At 39.9% G+C, this 19,205-nt stretch overlaps 1 protein-coding gene across 8 annotated transcripts in view; it reads right to left on the bottom strand.

The window, feature by feature from the left end:
* The window catches only part of PDE1A (phosphodiesterase 1A), a 257,819-nt gene that overhangs the window by 19,638 nt on the left and 218,976 nt on the right, over nt 1-19,205 (bottom strand). For 5 of the 8 annotated variants that reach the window (XM_043505443.1, XM_038422538.2, XM_043505441.1 and 2 more), the window contains exon 13: nt 17,171-17,358. In XM_043505443.1, the coding sequence (XP_043361378.1) occupies nt 17,171-17,358 (188 nt within the window). Of the gene's footprint in view, nt 1-3,353; nt 3,642-4,870; nt 5,153-17,170; nt 17,359-19,205 lie in introns of all 8 variants that reach the window. The other 3 variants (XM_038422535.2, XM_038422536.2, XM_043505440.1) reach the window with 2 other exon arrangements.

Raw genomic sequence — 19,205 nt, forward strand, 5'->3', positions numbered from 1 at the left:
CCTGCTGCAGAACTGCAAGGCAGAACTGGCTGTGTTAAAAGACATTATGAAATCTGTAGGTGTAGTTTGGAAGCAATTTACATGCAGTTCTACCAAGTCATATTAATTAAAGCAGATGTTATTCATGGCATAATCTACCTAAGACTTTTGTCCCAAAGAAACTAATTTACATATCATATTTGTTGGTGAATATATGCTTCTATATGGCAGAGCTACAAGCATTTTCCTTGACTTTATCAGAAAGCCCAGGAAATTCCAAGGCAAAAACCAATGTTTAAGTTGTATCAATAAATTGAGGAAAAAAATTTTTAAAAATGTTGAACTATAAAACAAAACAGAAAATGGAAAGAATGGAAATTATAAATTAAGATCATCCAAAAAATACAATAAAATAGATATTAGAAAGTATGTACCATTAAGATCATTCAAATAATCTTAGCCTGTCCTTACTGTGAACAAACGGTAACTGGAGATAATCTTCTGTTTATAAGTAGGGCTGTCAAGCGATTAAAAGCATTAATTATGATTAATCGTGTGATTACAAAAATAATCTTGATTAATCACACTGTTAAACAATATTTAAATATTTTTGGACATTTTCTACATTTTCAAATATATTGATTTCAATTACAGAATAGAATACAAAGTGCACAGTGCTCACTTTATATTTATTTTTGATTACAAATACTTGCACTGTAAAAAACAAAATAGTATTTTTCAATTCACCTAATACAAGTACTGTAGTGCAATCTCTTTATCATGAAAGTTGAACTTACAAACATAGAATTATGTACAAAAATATCATCTCCTGCAAATGTAAACAAACTTGTTTGATCGACTGGCTGAACAAGAAGTAGGACGGAGTGGACTTGTAGGCTCTAAATATTTACATTATTTTGTCTTTTAGTTCAGTTATGTAACACAAAAACCTCCATTTGTAAGTTGCTCTTTCACAATAAAGAGATCACACTACAGTAATTGTATGACGTAAATTGAAAAATACTATTTCTTTTGTTTATCATTTTTATAGGGCAAACATTTGTAATAAAAAATAATAAAATAAAATGAGCACTATACATTTTGTATTCTGTGTTGTAATTGAAATCAATATATTTTAAAATGTAGAAAAACATCCCAAAATATTTAATAAGTTTTAACTGATATTCTACTGTTCAACGGTACAATTAAAACTGTGATTAATCGTGATTTATTTTTTAAAATTTCAATTAATTTTTTTGAATTAATCGCATGAGTTATCTGTGATTAACCAACAGCCCTATTTATAACACAGTATTGGAGCAGAGTTAAGGTTAAGTGTTCTTAAAAATGCATTTCAATACTTTCCATTTTTAAGTTCACATTAATCTACAATTTCTAATTTTGAGAATGTTATATTCCAATATTATTTTAAGATGTTTCCCATTTAAATTCTACTACTCTAAAGAATGAATACTATTTCAACTCAGGGTTAAGAAAGTTTTCTGAGTGGAAAAAAGATGAAATGCAGTTTTTGCAGACCTGAGATGGTATTTCAGGAAAACTTCAGAACAGAATTTTAGTTTCCTAAGGTAAAACTGATGGCTGTACTGCTCAAGTTCATAACAGAAGATAATCTTTTGAAATATTCTCATATCTCTAGATCTTTTGAAATATCCTCACCTCCAATATTCTCACATATCTTAGTCTGTACAGTGAAAAATTGGTTTCAAAGTAGCAGCCATGTTAGTCCATATTCGCAAAAAGAAAAGGAGTACTTGTGGCACCTTAGAGACTAACAAATTTATTTGAGCATAAGCTTTCGTGATCTACAGCTCACTTCATCAGATGCAACTAGAGACTGCTGAATTGGAATTAATTTGCAAACTGGATACAATTAACTTAGGCTTGAATAGAGACTGGGAGTGGATGGGTCATTACACAAAGTAAAACTATTTACCCATGTTATTTCTCCCCCCCCCACTCCACCCCCCACTGTTCCTCAGACGTTCTTGTTAACTGCTGGAAATGGCTCACCTTGATTATCAACACAAAAGGTTTTCCTCCTTCCCCCCCCACCTTTCTTCAGGTAATAGCTCACCTTAAGCGAACACTCTCCTTACAGTGTGTATGGTAACACCCATTGTTTCATGTTCTCTGTGTGTGTATATAAATCTCCCCACTGTATTTTCCACTGAATGCATCCGATGAAGTGAGCTGTAGCTCATGAAAGCTTATGCTCAAATAAACACAGGTTTCAGAGTAGCAGCCGTGTTAGTCTGTATTCGCAAAAAGAAAAGGAGTACTTGTGGCACCTTAGAGACTAACAAATTTATTAGAGCATAAGCTTTCGTGATTATCGGAATGCATCCGAAGAAGTGAGCTGTAGCTCACGAAAGCTTATGCTCTAATAAATTTGTTAGTCTCTAAGGTGCCACAAGTACTCCTTTTCTTTTTGCTCAAATAAAATTTTAGTCTCTAAGGTGCCACAAGTACTCCTTTTCTTTTAGTGAAAAATTGAGCATCTTAGAATTGGTCTTGGAAAAAAGTAATTTCTGTTCTTCCAAAACTTGGGCTGACAAAGGAAAATTAGCATTTTCATCTGAACAGTGCTGAAGGCCTATTCTAGATTGTTATTGTACTGGGCCCTGGTTTCTAAAAGTGCCTCTGACTGGTAGAGATCAGTTATCTATTTATCTAAATGTTTACATCACGCTCATCACAGGTTGAGTGAGTGCATATGGTTGGTGGCATCTGAATCAGAAAGTAGGACAGCTAGTGTGTGGCTGTTTACCTCTGTTACTAAGGGCTTGTCTACACAAAGAAGTTATCTAATTTTATACCGATCTAAGATTGTCCACGCACCACCTTAATTAAATTGGGGAAACAGAACTCACTGGTGTAACTTTGTGTGCAGACCAGGCCTAACAGATATTGGTAAATGGGAATATGGGAAAACTTACTATTTTCAATTCTAAGAACGTTCCATACAGTGGAATTTTGGACACCATGAACCGGAAACTGTAGATGAACGTTGGACTTTTTATGGCAACCACTATATGCCTGCTCAGCGTGATAGCCAAAACAAGTCTGGTATTCTTATCTCAACAAGCACAAAATTATTTGAATATTATCTGACTGTACTATTACTCTTGGTCACCCATTAGATAACTTGCTAACTTAATTTACACAGTAAATTTGATAGGAGCGGAACTGTAACTGGTTAATGGCAAAATCCCATTGGCTTCAGTGACACCTAGAGCAGGCTGATGTCATATCCATCCCTGCACAGCCTGAATGTGCGACACATATTTTTTCAACCAAGATTTATGCCAGAACTATTGCTTAATCAGTCTTGAAATCTGAATAGTGATTACCATTCCACAATGATATGATCTCCATGTCACTCTTAGTTAAATCTGCCTGAAAAAAAGAAAAGTTAGTGGTCTGTTCTTGAAAAGTTTTGGCAGGGTAATCACAGGGATGGGTTAATGGTTGGGTTTCAGGTTCAGGATAGTCAGGTATATATTCCTCAATGATGATATCATCGCTCTCATTAGGACCCAGACTTCTTGTTTTTGGTATCATGTCTCTCATCTCTTGTATATCTGACTCTATGTCCCGACCCTGCTTACTCCATGTAGGTTCATTCCCTATGAAATCCTCTGCAAAACAGGAATAGAAAGAGAGAAATAAAGCTAGGAATCCTTAACTGATAGAGTACCTCAGCTGTTCATGGGTTATGTTCTATGCTAGATAGAAAATATAGACTGCTCATTTCCACAACAATTAAAAACATATCCCTTTATTATACAAGAGCGATACATTATATTGAAGGGCTAGCAAGAAAATATGATCTGTGGTATCTGCTGCATGCTGCTGGTACCCAGCTCACTGATTCTGCCTTGTCCGATCATACTGCTGTGATGGATGCATTACTTTCTAAATGAGAATGGGGTTGGGATTGGGGCTATTTGGTGACTCAACCCAGACAAGACTGAGGTAGCGTTGGTACTAGGACATGAGAAGTAGGCTGACCTGATGTGTTGGCCAACTAGTGTTCTGATTTTGTAGCAGAGCCCCTGCCATTAGCCTCACCACTGTGGCTGGGCTGGCAGCCACCACACCAGCCAACCTGCAGCACAGCATTGTGGGGAGTGAGGTTCTGGAGCTGCTGCAGCCGTGTAGCTCCAGCCTTCCTCCAGTAAAAGCCCCACACAGTGACCAGTCTTCTGGCTTAATGAGAGTCTGAGCCTTGAAATCATACCTAGCTCTCATGTGTGCCAGTATAGGATGTGATCATCAGCCCAGTTTAATGAAAGTACATCTGAACAAGAAACATGCTCAGATCACTACAGCGCATCTGAGAAAATGATATTTTTTCAGGGAGGATACTGCAACCTCTATAATGTGTTACTTTGAAAATTAGATATTAAAACATCCCAACCTGTTTTCAATTAAATTGCATAATGGTTTATCGAGGGCCTTCACTTAAATGAAGTTGGCAGCAGCCTCACCTATCGCTTGTTACAGCAAAAGGAACCCTTAGCCCAATCCTGTACTGAAGGTCATTCATCCCAGAGGTAAAAATAGGCTGTAACTTTGCTATTTCACTGAAATCTTGCAACTTCATTCTTGCACTGTTGTTCGCAGTGAGTAGAAGCAGTCATCTGACTTGATCATTGTGGAGGAATCAAAAGAATCAACAGGTATTACAGAACATTTGGCATCCTACTCTGCCTTTAAAGCAAAACTATAGGAAAATATGAACTCCCTTCAGAAGCTAGATCCCTCCAGGAACTAATATCCACTCACACTTATGCATAAACACATCTGTCTCTAGATTTATTAGCATTTGATCCATGTGGGAATGTGGTTAATGACTAAGGATTACCATATGATTCTGTGGTCTCCATAGTATCACTGTCCTGTGGCTGTAGGAGCTCTGAGTCTGCATTATAAACTAAAAAGTTGGTTTCCATTGGCTCAGCTGTGTTACTATCAGGGTACTGTAGTACAGAACCAGTGAGAACATTTGGTAGTGGAGTTGAGACAGGACAGGATTTACTGGACAGTACAGAATCTTCTCTACGTCTTGATGCTTTCTCCTGTATTCCTACATCTGCTCTTTTACTGTCTTGGTCTTTACTTCTGTTACTTTCTTTTCCTGATATGTCTGTAGGAAGGTGAATGAAAGAGAGAAGTAAACTTGCAACCTCTCATCTGTAAAATAATTGTCTTATATGTATAAGATTCATTTCTGGTTCAAGTTATTGTATCATTAGAGTGTCTACTAACAAATGTTGGTGAGTGCATAAGGGGAAAACAAACAATTTTAATTGCAAAAAGCAATACATCAAGATTCAGCCTACTTTGCAACCACTTACAGATAATAACAATTCTATAGTGCAAAACTCCAATAAATAAAATCTTTGATGAATTGAACTGTTGTTTCTTTACTTATAGAGAGACTAAAATAACTAAATTTGTTTACATAATATCACCAGTAGCACTGAAGCAATTTAAAGCTAATAGTTTACCAAATTGTTGAGAGAAAACGAATCTGTCTTCAATATGAACAATATCTATTAATATCCCTCCTGACCTCTGTCAATGGGAAGGGAACTGGGTTTACAGTTGGTCTCTATAAAACCTTGCATATTTATGTTTTACCTTTCTAGTATCACCATTGCTTGGGCTCACATTTTTTGCAGGCCTCTGAACAGTTGCATGTCAAAAATTTGTGAACTAGAATCATCACTGTCAGTATGACAAATATCTTACTAGAACAGAGAAAAGCTATACATTTTTGCATTAGTGACATTTTTATGAACATATTTTTTCATGAAATTACATCACAGTGAATCAATCACCTCCACTCAACTTCCTCATAACAAATAACTTGAAGCTTATGGCCAAGCAAAAAAAATTTTTTGTAGGAAACCTACAACTCCACTCTAGGGTCTTCATATTCCTCTTCTCCATACAGTCCTGTCTTTTGGATCACAAAATCTTGCCATTGTCTGGACAAACCCCATAGAAACCAGTGGTTAGAAGGTCTCTGAAACTTGAACATTGAACAGACCTGACACTGGTCCACATTCAATTGTGTCCTGTGTTAATGAATGAGTACTGATTAACTACAACCTAATGTCTGCTAATGGTCAATGAATACTTTCTGCTAACTTTTTTACTTGGTATGGATAAGAGCAAATTAGGTAGCTAGCTAGATAACTACTGTCCATGCTATAGTTTAATAATCTGGCCCATATTAAAGAACATCGGACAAAACAAATGGAATTTTCTAGGACAGTCCCTAGTAAAATTTCCAAGAAAAACTCCAATGACAATTCTGCAAATGGGTGCAAACACTTGAAACCCAAACCTTATCTCTGGGTTGGTGAAACGATTTAACATAGGTACAATAGCTGTCTTTGAACACAGTCTTCTTCAAAATTCAGGGCCTGCACACTCATGCAAATGGTTCTGATAAGGAAAAAGAAACCCTGGAAACAACTATGTCAATTCCATGTAGTTAGTGTGTCCACAAGTAATTTATCTGCTACATAAAAAAGACCCATTTCCAAATTGTTTTAAAAATTGATTTTTTTTGAAATTGTAATTTATTACTGTAACGTACTGGGAACTTAATAAATATATAGCCAAAATACTTAAAAATATTATTTAATTTTTTTAACAAATTTCAATATCCTCCACTGCCACGGAGATTCTAATCCTACTATCCCAGAATCAAAGCAATTCTGATGGAAACTGGCATAGTGTTGACTTGCACTGCTGTCAAACATGAAGAAAGGCGAGAAAAATACCTACAATGATTCTTTCCCACAGAAATCACTGAAATGACATTGCAAACAATAATATAAGACTCTTTGTAGGCTGACCAATAAGTAATTCTATATGCTATATATTCATACAAACTTAAAATGAAAATCAAGGGACAAATCGTAAGACACCAAGTAAATTCCAGAGGAATTTAACCTAACAAACTTATTTTCCTGAAAGTATATCATAATGTAAGTCATTCTGACTGACTTTCAGCCACTTTCTATACTAGCAAAACATGTCAGTGTCTCATAGCTATTTATAGCTTCCCACTTCCAGGTTATGAAACAAGTTAATCACAGCATATGACATCATAAATTCCACTGCAACCTGCGTAAACCATGGTGCTTTCGATGTCACATCATAGCGTTATATATTTTGGGATACCTTCAGTAAACCAGGAAGTTCCAAGGATTTCACAGACAGAGAAAATATTTGTTAAGGGTTAGTTAACCCTTATTTGCATATTGACTGCCCTCCTAGTTTGGTTATCATTATTATGTATTACTCTAGCGCCCAGTCAGAGACTCCTGTTGTACTAGATGCTGTACAGACACAGAACAAAAAGGAGTTTAGAGTCAGAGCATAGACAAAAGACAGTAGATGGATACAAATACACCCAGTGGTGAGCTGGAGCCAGTTCGCTAGAACCGGTTGTTAAATTTAGAAGCCCTTTTAGAACCAGTTGTTCCACGAGGGACAACCGGTTCTAAAAGGGCTTCTAAATTTAACCGGCCAAAAGTGGCGCCTTAGGCGCCAACTCCATGGGTGCTCCAGGGCTGGAGCACCCAAGGGGAAAATTTGGTGGGTGCAGAGCACCCACCAGCAGCTCCCCCCTCACCCCCGGCCCCAGCTCACCTCATCTCTGCTCCGCCTCCACCTCCTCCCCTGAACGCACCGCCCCGCTCTGCTTCTCTGCCCCCCCCCCACAGGCTTCCCGCGAATCAGCTGTTTGCGCGGGAAGCCATGGCAGGCTAAGAAGCAAGCGGCGGCTTCCCGCTCAGGCCCAGGGAGGCGGAGGTGAGCTTGAGGGGGGGAGGGGCGCGAGGAGGGCCACCCGCACCGCAGCAGGTAACCCGGGGGGGTGCGCAGGTGAACCGCTCTTCGCCCCAGCTCACCTCCGCCACCCTCAGCCTGAGTGGGAAGCCGCCGCCTGCTTCTCGGTCCTCCCCAGCTTCCCGCTGAACAGCTGATTTGCAGGAAGCCGGGGGCGGGGGCGGCACGGAGAAGCAGAGCGGGGTGGTGCATTCAGGGGAGGCGACAGAGCGGAGGTGAGCTGGGGCTGGGTGCGGGGCGGGGAGCTGCCAGTGGGTGCTCTGCACCCACCAAATTCTCCCCGTGGGTGCTTCAGCCCCGGAGCACCCAGGGAGTCGACACCTAAGGTGCCACTTTTGATGTGATCAGTGGGGGAAGTGGCCACTCTCCCTGCTCCCCCCCAGCTACGCTCCCCCGCTCCTAGGAGTCAGAGGGACCTGCTGGATCTTCCTGGGAGCTGCCCCAGGTAAGCATCTCCAGAACTCCCCTCTTCGCCCCCCGGCAGATACCTCTGGCTCTTAGGGGTGGGATGGGCACTCACTACAGTGGCCCACGAGACCCTCCTTCCCAGTTCTGGGGACAGTCAGGGGACAGGTAGGGGGGTGGATGGGGTAGGGGTCCTGGGGGGGCGTCAAGGAACGCGGGGGCGTTGGATGGGCCAGGAGTCCCAGGGGGCGGGGATGGGCAACGACCCCCTCGTGGGGTGAGGAGGGAACCTGTTGTTAAGATTTTGGCAGCTCATCACTGAATACACCTCTGGGTGAGTGCAAGGAAAAAATGAGACATATTTTTCACACTGCCGTATGACAGGCAGTGGTCTCAGCACACCAGCAACCTAACTGTTGTCAAGTTTTTTGTGGGCATCATGTCAGAGGAGAGTTTTGAGGAGGGTTTTGAGGAGGAGAATAATGACTTTTTTTTGTGTATGTTTACAGGGAACTTCTCCCATGCATGAGGAGCAGCTTGATTAACAGAGGCATTCAGCACAGAAAGCTGGGCTTAATTCTGCTTTTATTTTTGCTTTACTGTTGAGTTTTAAAGTGGCAGTTGACTAAAAAGCCCAGACAACTCATAATAATTCAGAAAGTAAGGAGCATATCTGGGAAATAGTTGTCCATGGCCAAATAATTATGCATGTGGAATGGTATATTTTTCCAGTTTAATAACAATGATCTATAAAATATGGTATGCAACACTCAGAACAACAATGGATATGTCTATAACCTGTCAGCAAAGATCACACAGGGAAGGTTTCCTCTAGGATGGCAAAGAGATGTTGAAAAAACACTCCTCATAATCAAGCTAACAGGATGGTCAAATGAAAATCATTAATAACATGAATAATTTTGGGGAGATTATTATTAGGGCCGCTTGAAAATTTTCCATGAAAACTATTTTTTGTTAGAAAATTGAGTTTTTTAACCAAGTAAATTTCTTTTCATGGAAAAGGTCTGCTTTGTGAAGAAAATTTTGATTCTTTTCTTAAATAAAATGAATGTCCAATTTTAATTTTCAGATTTCACCTGAAAAACAAAATACTTCAATTGAAAATTTTCTATTTGGATATGTGGCTATAGTGTCTCATTGGAGTTGAGTCTGATTGCCTCATGTTCGTACTTGATTTTTATGTGCTGGGCTTCTGTACCTCAAAGTAGCACCCGGAAACCCTCATATTCACCATGGCGATGTTTTGTACAAAGTATGCCTTGTGAGGTATCATAGGCTTGAACAATAATATCCTGTTGGACTGTATGTACTATCATTGTCTGGGAAGTTATGAAGTATTACTATGTGTTATTGAAATATATTGCCAGGTTGGGAACACCCCCAACCAGTCTGTCAGTTATAACAAAGGAAAAGCAATCAATAACCAGACAGCGTTAATGGCTCATCAACACACAATCGACATCCTAAAGTCTTCCAGGAGAAAGCACGTAGGCTTAATGGAGACTGCCTGACCAATGGGGGCTTACTAACCCCCACATAGAATCATGGGACTGGAAGGGACCTCGAGAGGTCATCTAGTTCAGTCCCCTGCAACACATCAAGATCTTTCCCACAAGATGGAAGAAAATATGAGAGAGAGACAGTGGTATCATCACTTGGCCTCTCTCCAGCCCACTCCCCAACTCAACACCTGGAGGAACATCTGGAGGACAAAGACTTTTAACTGGAAGGTAGTCCCTGTCTGTGTATTGAGGATCTGTAACCTGCTTCTACCATTTGTCAGGCTAAGACACTGCTTGATTCAAATTGTGTTTAGTTTGTAGAACTTAGGCTGCACATTTATTTTTACTTCTTAAGTAACCGACTTTGATCTCTACACTTGCTACTTATAACAACTTAAAATCTGTCTTTCTGTAGTTAATAAACCTGTTTTACCTAAAACAGTGTGTTTTGGCTGAAGTGCTTCGGAAATCTCAGCTCAGTTTACAAAGGCTAGTGTGTGTCCACTCCACATTGAGGGAGTGGAGAACTGGATAATGAACTTACACTGGCCAGCCTTCTGACCAGTGCAAGACAGTACAGTTCTGAGGTGAAAGACTGGGGAGCTGCGGGGAATTGGCTGGAGCATTTCTATTGTTGGTTCATGAGTGGTGGGAGGGCATTCATGTAACTCAGTTGGGTGTGTCCCTGCCCGTGAATGTCTGTGTAAGTGCAGTATCTGCCAGAGGTATATAACTTGACATTAGCATCACAGTGTGAGAACCAGCCCAGGTTAGTGGGACAGAGGCCTCAGCAGTCTGACAGTGCAGGTTGCACCCCGGGGACCCCATCAAAGCTTCTCAACCAGATCTTATCTCCCACAATACAGCATGGCCATGGAACTCCCATGACTCACCACTTTCCCTCACCAAGAGAAGACAAAGACCTTGATGCATTGTGCACCCTATGGAAAATAATGGGAGTACGGCGCATCCAAGTTACAACTCCCATGAGACAGCATGCCATTATTTCAAAATCAAAATATTTCTGTTTTCGTTTTTTTTGCTGAAAAGCCAACTGTCTGTGAGGGGAAAAAAGCATTTTCTGACCAGTTCTAATTACTATACATCATCTTTTGTGAACAATTATCAGGTCTTGATGCTTCCATTTCAACAACATTGTCCTTCTTTAAAATAATATGTCTTCTAGTTACTGTTTTCTATATAATCATGTTTTATATAATGTATTTTCTTAATTTAAGCACAGGAATGGTGTAGGAAATAAAGCACTACTTCACTGGATGTACACACTGTGGAGTATTAATTGAAACCTCCAAGAGTCCCGTAACACAAGTGGCAGAGGAGTGTTTCTTAAAAGAAATTAGAGTAGACTGATAGAGTTCAGTGAAGTTTCACCATCAGGGAATCTGGCCCAGCATGTGAATTTAGTGTCCATAAAAGATGCCAGACTGAATTCCTTGGAGAATGAATTCTTCCATTCTCCGCTGCAAAGGAACAATACTAAGACCAGCAGTTACGTGAAGTTCCCTGTACTGCCCCCTACTCATGTGTCTTACTCTGATCAGTTCAGTCAGAAGGTGTGAAACAGCAACATGCTGCAGGAGAGAGGACACTGAACTGGCAGTCTCTAGAAGATCTATTCCAAACTCTTCCATTGACTTATTATGTGACCGAAAGCAAGTCGCTTAACCTCACTGTGTCTCAGTTTGCTATCTGCAAAATGCAGATAATTGTTTGCAGTGATGGCCTCAGGATACTAGAGACAGAAGATGGGTGAGATAATACCTTTCATTGGATCAACTTTTATTAGTGAAAGAGACAAGCTCGGTGTAGCTGAAAAACTTGTCTTTCACTAACAGAAGTTGGTCCAATAAAAGATATCACCTCCCCTACCTTTCCCCTCAAATGCAGATAATGATATTTACCCACTGTTGTGTTTTTTGATCTATGGATGAAAAGTGCTGTGCAGGTGATAGTGATGATTATTCTTGTGGAACTGTATATTCAGTTGAAAATAACTGATTCCGCCAATCACTGACAGTTTTTACTAATAAGACTTATATTAAAAACCTTAAAAAGAAAAATGTCAACTTACAATTTAATTTTTATGTGAAAATCTCTGTGTTTCAACTTCTTTGTCTGAGGAAAACTACACAATATGAGTGAACTTATATGGTATTTTTAACCTTTTGTCATGACATTTGTATTATAGCCTGCTTTCTCAATAGATCAATAACTCCCAGTCCCTAAAATCAATTTAGAGATTATTTACTCTAATGGAACAACCTATAAAACTTGTCTGAGTGTCTTTACAGTCAAATTGTTATCAATTATCATTGCTGCAATTATCAGCTGTCATCATTGCTATCTGTTGAAATATGCACATGATTGAATAGTCTCTATTATAAAAGTGATGAAGTGAATAAAGATAGATTATATAGTTATTAGAGGTTTGGAATATTAATTAAACATCAAGGCTTTCAAATTAGAAACCCAGATGTTTGATCATTATGATAACCCACTGTTAACTGCATCTCCTTAAAGGCCTCAAATATTCCACTAATCCTCCAGTGGTGAAAGGTTGAAGACCCTTAGGCTATAGAGCACTGAGTTCCTATGCCATCAATTATACAAGACATGGACTTTTTTTAGCAAAATAGAGTCATTCATTTAGTGGGCCTTCTGTTAAGGAAGCTCTTGAACAGCTGTCTAAGTAGGTTGTGCGTAAACACTTTCCTTACCAACAGGGGTTCTTTGCAAGATAAAGCACTTTGCTCCTGAACAAGCTGTTTACTCTGAATCAATATTCTAGAGAGTTAGTAACTATCTCTTCACAGTGGGGCGGTGCAAGCAGCCCTGACTACTGATAGATCTTCATGCAAGCTGCCCATGACAACACCATCACCAGCTGGGCCTGGATCCCCTGCTCTGTTCTGCCTAGCCCAGGTATGCAACAGACACTATCAACCCCTAAACCTAGGCAGAGTTGCATCCCAGCCAGTGCTATAGCTTTCAAGATAATGTATCAACCTGGTAGGGGGCAAGAGGCAGTGAGTTCAACTCCTACTCAGGAATTTTTAATTTCCTTCCTTTTTTAAAATTTAATTTAATTTGTATCTGGTTGTTGTTATTTTAAAGAGAGGCCATGCCTTCCAAGCCCATGGAACTGAGTTGGCAGTGTGGAAAGCAGTGTCTTGTATGTGCAAAGTCTACAGGCAGGAGTGCAGATGGCCCTTTTTAGCAGCAGAAGTGCTACTGTCACAGTCAGCTTGGGAAGCACGTATGGCAATCCCTACTAATGGCAGGAATGGCTGCTAGCACAGAACTTCCATGATAATAGATATAGCCTTCTTAATAATACATCCAGCTCTTTATGGTTTCTAATAGATTATCCAGCTGAGAAGGACAGTGGTAATGGAACACCCCTGTTGCCTGCTAGTGATTTACTGCCAGTATTTCCTTCCTCACTACATGCTAAAGTTAATATATGGATAAGACTCAACTTCAGTAGTAAACCCAGAGCAACCTCAGAACTTTACAAGAAGCAACAGAGAAAGAGACAGCAGCAGCAGATCTAAAAGTGCCATAGATCACACCACAAACAGCAGAAGTTTGAAAAATGCAGGTAGACCTCTAACCAGGTTGAGGTGAATTCAGGTTGAGGTAAAATAAGACACTTCTGAAGAGTCACCTAAAGCTCAAGTCAAACTTGTGTGGGGTCCGAAAGGAATTTAGTTAACTTTTTTTTTTCTTTTTCCCCCATACAACTGTCCTTCTGGGTTTCAGGCAAGTACAATGGGCCCAACCCAACTCGCACTGAAGTCAACAGACAAACTTACATTCATGAGTAGCATCAAAACACTATTTTATGATACTATCAATTCTTGTGACATTTTCAGGCCAACCAGAAGCAGAAAGTATTGGAAGAATGAAGGACATGTGGCAGATGTTGGTTACATCTCTTAATGCCCTATTGGAAGGTGCTTAGATACTACAGTGATGAAAGCAATATAATAATCTGTGTAAAGCAGAAGTCTCACAAGAAAGTTAGTTCTTGCAAGATTTTTGAGTCTAGTTTTGGAGGCCCAAGAGCACCATGTAAATTGTCTTGGCTCTTTTCTTTGGTGTCTGTGATGGGGTGTGCACCCCACACCAGTCCTGGTAGGGTAAATGAGGGTTTGAGAGGCCAGTTAGGTCAACCTGGCACCACCGGAGAGAAGGAGAGCCAGGGTTAACCGATAATGAAGCCCACCTGGGAAAGGGTTGGGAAGGCACTACAAAACCAGGAGGCTGAAAGTAGAATGAGGCCACAGGGAAGATTACAGGGAAGCCTCCAGGAACAAGGGGGAAGAGTAAGTCCTGGGATATTGTCCTGGAATAGCCTGAGGAGGGGCTGAACACTGTCCAGAGAAGGCATCTGGACAGTGGTCCTGTTGGACTTCATAATCCCAGAGGGGCTGGACTAAACAGTGACCGGGTCAGAGGGCCAAGTTACCAGAAGAAAGATCATCACAGAGCGAGCAATGAGCAGCAAGGGGGATGCACCTATGATGCTACATTCCCAAACCTAAATGCAAGGAGAAGCACTAGCGGTAAGTGGTAACCCCGTTGCAGTAACTTTAATTTGTGTACCAGAATCTAAGCTTCCATTTAAAAAACATTAAGTCCCCAACCCTTACGGCTGTGAAGATAACCCTGAGCAGTGCAAAGGGTTTGGACTATAAAGCAAAATCTGGTCAATGGTCTTTAAACACCTTATCTCTCTTCTGAAGAGAAAGAAAATAGGGTCTTTAAACTGGCTGCAAACAAAATTGCTCCAAAAGAAACAGAGATTTATGCTGAAGATATAGCACTGCCTCTGTGAGAAACCAAACTTCTCCAATAAAGCCATTACATGCTCATTTACCATTCCTTGCTGCTAGCTTGCACTTCCTTTTTATATGACTCCAGGCCGGCATCCTGGGAGACTAACAGGTTCCAGCTGTTTTGCGGTTCACTGGGTAACCCTTGCCTCTCTCTGTACAGAACTCTAAGGTTATCTAACCCAGATACTCTTGCCCATTCCAAGATGCAGATGGATAGTATAGCTTGTATACCAACCTCATAATGGAATCAAATATATGATGTTCAACCATCTAACATGTATCCATTTAATGCCTACCAATACACAACCTGAGACTCACTGGACCCATATGTTTCCTACAAATGCTACAGTGAATGCCCAGTACTCATTTCAATAGACTAAGCACTCTATTGAGATGACATCTGCAGGGTGTTTATTAATAGTAGTAGTTAGTAAATATCATGAGCCATTTCACTTTACTTAAATTCCCTGTAAGCTTGGCTTAAGGACCATGCATGCTAAACTGTCAATTTGTGTTCAGCAGGATTAAAATGCATGATAGCACAGATCGTGTTCAGCTGAGAGGTTTTGATTTCAGCCCATCCAAAGAAGTAGTGAAATGTAAGCACGTAATTGTTCAAACAGAGGTAGAAGCCACAAAATGAGTATTCAGAGGCTTGGTTACAAATACTAAAGGCTTTTATGACTTCAGTATTGTGGCACTAATACTGTTCCAATAAGTCATTCTTCCTATATAGGGCACCTTTAATATTTACCTGCTGATAGTGAACTACACCCCTGTGCAGAGGACTAGCATAAGATATATAGACCATTAAATTCCCACTTAAACTACTTAAATGGTTCAGGCCTTAAAAAGGCTTAAAGCTGTCACTCAGCACAGAGGAATTGCAGCCAGAAACAGTAATAGGTGTACTCCAAAATATGTTAAATCTAAGTCCACATACAATGTTTACTGAGTATGACTCATTCATTCACAGTTTGTAATATTCTTTCTTAATTTTATTTTTAAAAAGGTAAGCAGAGACAATGACTACAACTCTCAAACATGATAGCTGATTTAATAGCTTTATAATGCAATCTAAATCCAAATATGCTTAGCAAAACAAGTAAGCCAAAAACCAAACTTCCAACACTCTGACAGGATAAAGATTGCACAAAACAGGGCACAATACATTATCAACTGGGGAGACCATGCTATATATTAAACACCATATTATCAAACAGACAACAACCATAACCACCTCAGCATGAAACTGAATAGTGAAACCATGACCCCAAACACAGCGTAATGAGAATTCTGCATACAGTTCAACTGAAAGAAGCCAAATCTATTCATTAATTTGTTTAGCCTTTTACATATGACTTCTGCATATCTAGCTATTTTTAATGAACTGTTACTCCAGTGGTTTATAATGAAGAGCCTTTTTTCTATGATCAGAATGAACCTTGCAGTGCAGTGGCTCTAAGGAGCCATTGCTTATTGTAGTGACAAGCTGTACTGGGAAGGTACTATAGGCCAAGTACATTATGTCTGATTCAAATTGCACCTTGAGCTCATCTGTCACAACAGCACTTATTCCAGAGAAGACAACTAACCAAAACTGAAGAACCATTGGCTAACCCTACAACTGAGTGAGATTTTTTTTTACTCTTTCAGTAGACAGCTAAGGGGTCATTTTTCAACCTTGTTGGGGTCTGGTGCATAATGTGACTGCCCAGATGTATAGATCCACTTAAATGATTGTTAGAGTGGTATCCCAAGTAGACTGAAATACTACATTTTGCTTCCCACAACAAACAAAGCCATTTTTTATGCTGCATCTTAACTTGTAAGTTTCTTAAGTTTTATAGCCTGATACTCCATTACTTTGAGCACAAAGCCTCCATTAACATTTTGGCCCTGTTGAATATAATCACATTGTTATAACAATTTGCAATAAAAAAATTGGACAATGATGTACCAAGGTATGCAGCACATTTCCTATACTGCAGCTTATAAAAGTCTTCCCAATTTATATTTAATCTTGTCATGGCAGGCATAGAATACTTTTAATCTATGATTTTGGCTAATACAGTATGTATTCAAAATGGACAGCAGTCTGAACGTTATAATTGAATGTATGGCATTGCATAATCCCTGCCCCCCTTTCCCCCTTTTCTAAATGGTGCTTTCTGAAGAAGTGGCTGTTGAGAAGCACAGCGCTTTACTATGGAGTGTCTGGCACTTCTCCTCCTCCCCTGCTCATACAAATCTATTTGTGTTTCACAGAACAAAACATAAGCATAAACAGGACTAATATTGCACATAAAGAATTGCAAACATATGTAATAAGCTGAAAAGTGAAGCCACCACTGCAAACATTATAAATAAGGAATATGAATGTACGACAACTAGATGCATTTTTATAGCTCAAGAGGGGGTTTGAAGGATAAAATGAACATGTGTTGTAGGTAAAGGAGGGTTTGGGGAATAACTTAGAGGACATTCCCCATGGGTTTATCATACCTTGCACAGCTAACTCTTTCCATCTTTCTTTATTTTCTTGAATGATCTGCACCAAGTTGTCCTTAAAGCTGGATAGGTCTACAGTTGCTAAAGAATTGTCTGTGCAAGTCCCTCCATCACTTGTAGTACTTTTAACACTGGGTCTTCTTTGTGCATCAGCATTGCTTAGTGCTCCCAAGCTATGCTGGCTAGAGAAATAAGAAAACTCTACATTATGAAAAGAGTTGAGGGTCTCCATTACATAAAAACAGTTCATTCACGTTGATTCTTTAGGATCTATATATAAATCACTAACTAGAAAACTGGTCTTAGTCAAGGAAAGTATAAGACATATTTCCTTATGAAATGAATTGGTTCCTGTGAACAATTCTTAATGCCACATTTCTAGGAAATTACTACGAAAATGGGGCAGTGCTCCAACCTCCTGGCTAAGTACTTGGAAGAATTTTAACAGACCAAGTTTGGTAGCACCTTTCTCTGTAACCCTTTGGAATGCGCTGGGCTGTTCTGGAGAGACATCTGCTGCTGATCCATGCTGGAAAAGCAATATATGACAGAGCAAATTCTTCTTTTAGATGCATGCGGTTGGCTCCAATTGGGAGCAAACCACAGGAGCTCTGTGCATGTTATCTAAAGGCAGGATTTGGTTTCCTTCAACCCCACTGCTTCAAAACACACCAGTAAAGCAGGACTAAGTGTTAAGACATGTGTTGAAATATTAACAACAAAATTTGACATTATCCACCAAGCAACAGGTAGTGCATCTGGTCAGAGAATGTGTGTGTGTACATGTGAGAAATGGATATATCCAAAATGAATTCTCTTAACACCAAAAGGTGGGGCCTATCTTGTGGCCAGGCCCCAAGTCATGTCATACCAGTTTTTGTTTTCACATAATACTGTTTGCCTGATAGGATCTCCAAGATTTAGCACAAAAGAGTAAATGCTTGTATGCACATAAATGGGCTCCAATTTTCCCAGCAAAGTTACAAGTAACATTTCATTGAAGGTATAAGTACAATGTAAGGAATTGCAAATTAGAACTTCCCTGTGCACCAGAGGTGTTAAATGGAAACGGCATGGTGTATTTCTAATGTTTTATTCAGTCAACAACTTAAAATTTACTCCATATGTAATGCTGACAGACTCCAGTGTCGGCCGGCAGAATTGAATTTGGGACCTCTGGAGCTTAGTGCATGAGCTCTACTGCATGAGTTAAAAGCCAAGTGCCTGCTAGCTAAGGCTCTAGAGCAGTCTCATTTTATCTCTCTAAGAGGTCTCAGTGCCACTAGATGGGACAGAACAACACAGCCAGTAGGTGTGTGGGTTATGCATACATTAGTGGTTTCCAGCTTTTGGTATATGTGCACCAATGCTGGTACAAAGAAAAGGAGTACTTGTGGCACCTGCCACAAGTACTCCTTTTCTTTTTGCGAATACAGACTAACATGGCTGCTACTCTGAAATGCTGGTACGGACTTCTGCGTATAATATTCTAGGCTCCATTCCTTCTATAGGGCCTACTTCTGCATCCCTTATTTAAACAAATCTCCCTTTGCAGCCAGTGGGCGTTTTGTACAAACAAGGCCTACAGGATCAGGTACCTAATGATGAAACTCTGTGCAAGACCCCAGTAGAATGCTTCTGCTCATCTCTCATTCAGTTATGCACACTAATGTGAAACTGGGGGTTGAAGCTGCGTGAACTCCAATTGGAATAAAAGTGATCAGTTAAATAGTATGTGGCACCACTGATGTTTTAGTCGAGCACAGTTGCCCAAAGTGGTTGGGAACACAGCCCGCAACAGAAATGCACGAAGAATAAGTTAATTCTAGCAAAGCAAAGTTATAGCCACATCATTCTGACACTATCAAATCTAACCAATATACTAAGGAATTATTGCACTGCAGTGTTTTTATAGTAGTATACTACAGTGAAGGGTTAAATCCACAGAAAATTCAACTTCATGTCCTTAGAGATGAGTACTTTGTTCTTTATTGTGTTTTTTGCCCTTCCAAGCAGACAGTGTCCTTGG

This window comes from Dermochelys coriacea, chromosome 11 (genome assembly GCF_009764565.3).
Source record: "Dermochelys coriacea isolate rDerCor1 chromosome 11, rDerCor1.pri.v4, whole genome shotgun sequence".
Taxonomy (NCBI): Eukaryota; Metazoa; Chordata; order Testudines; family Dermochelyidae; genus Dermochelys; species Dermochelys coriacea.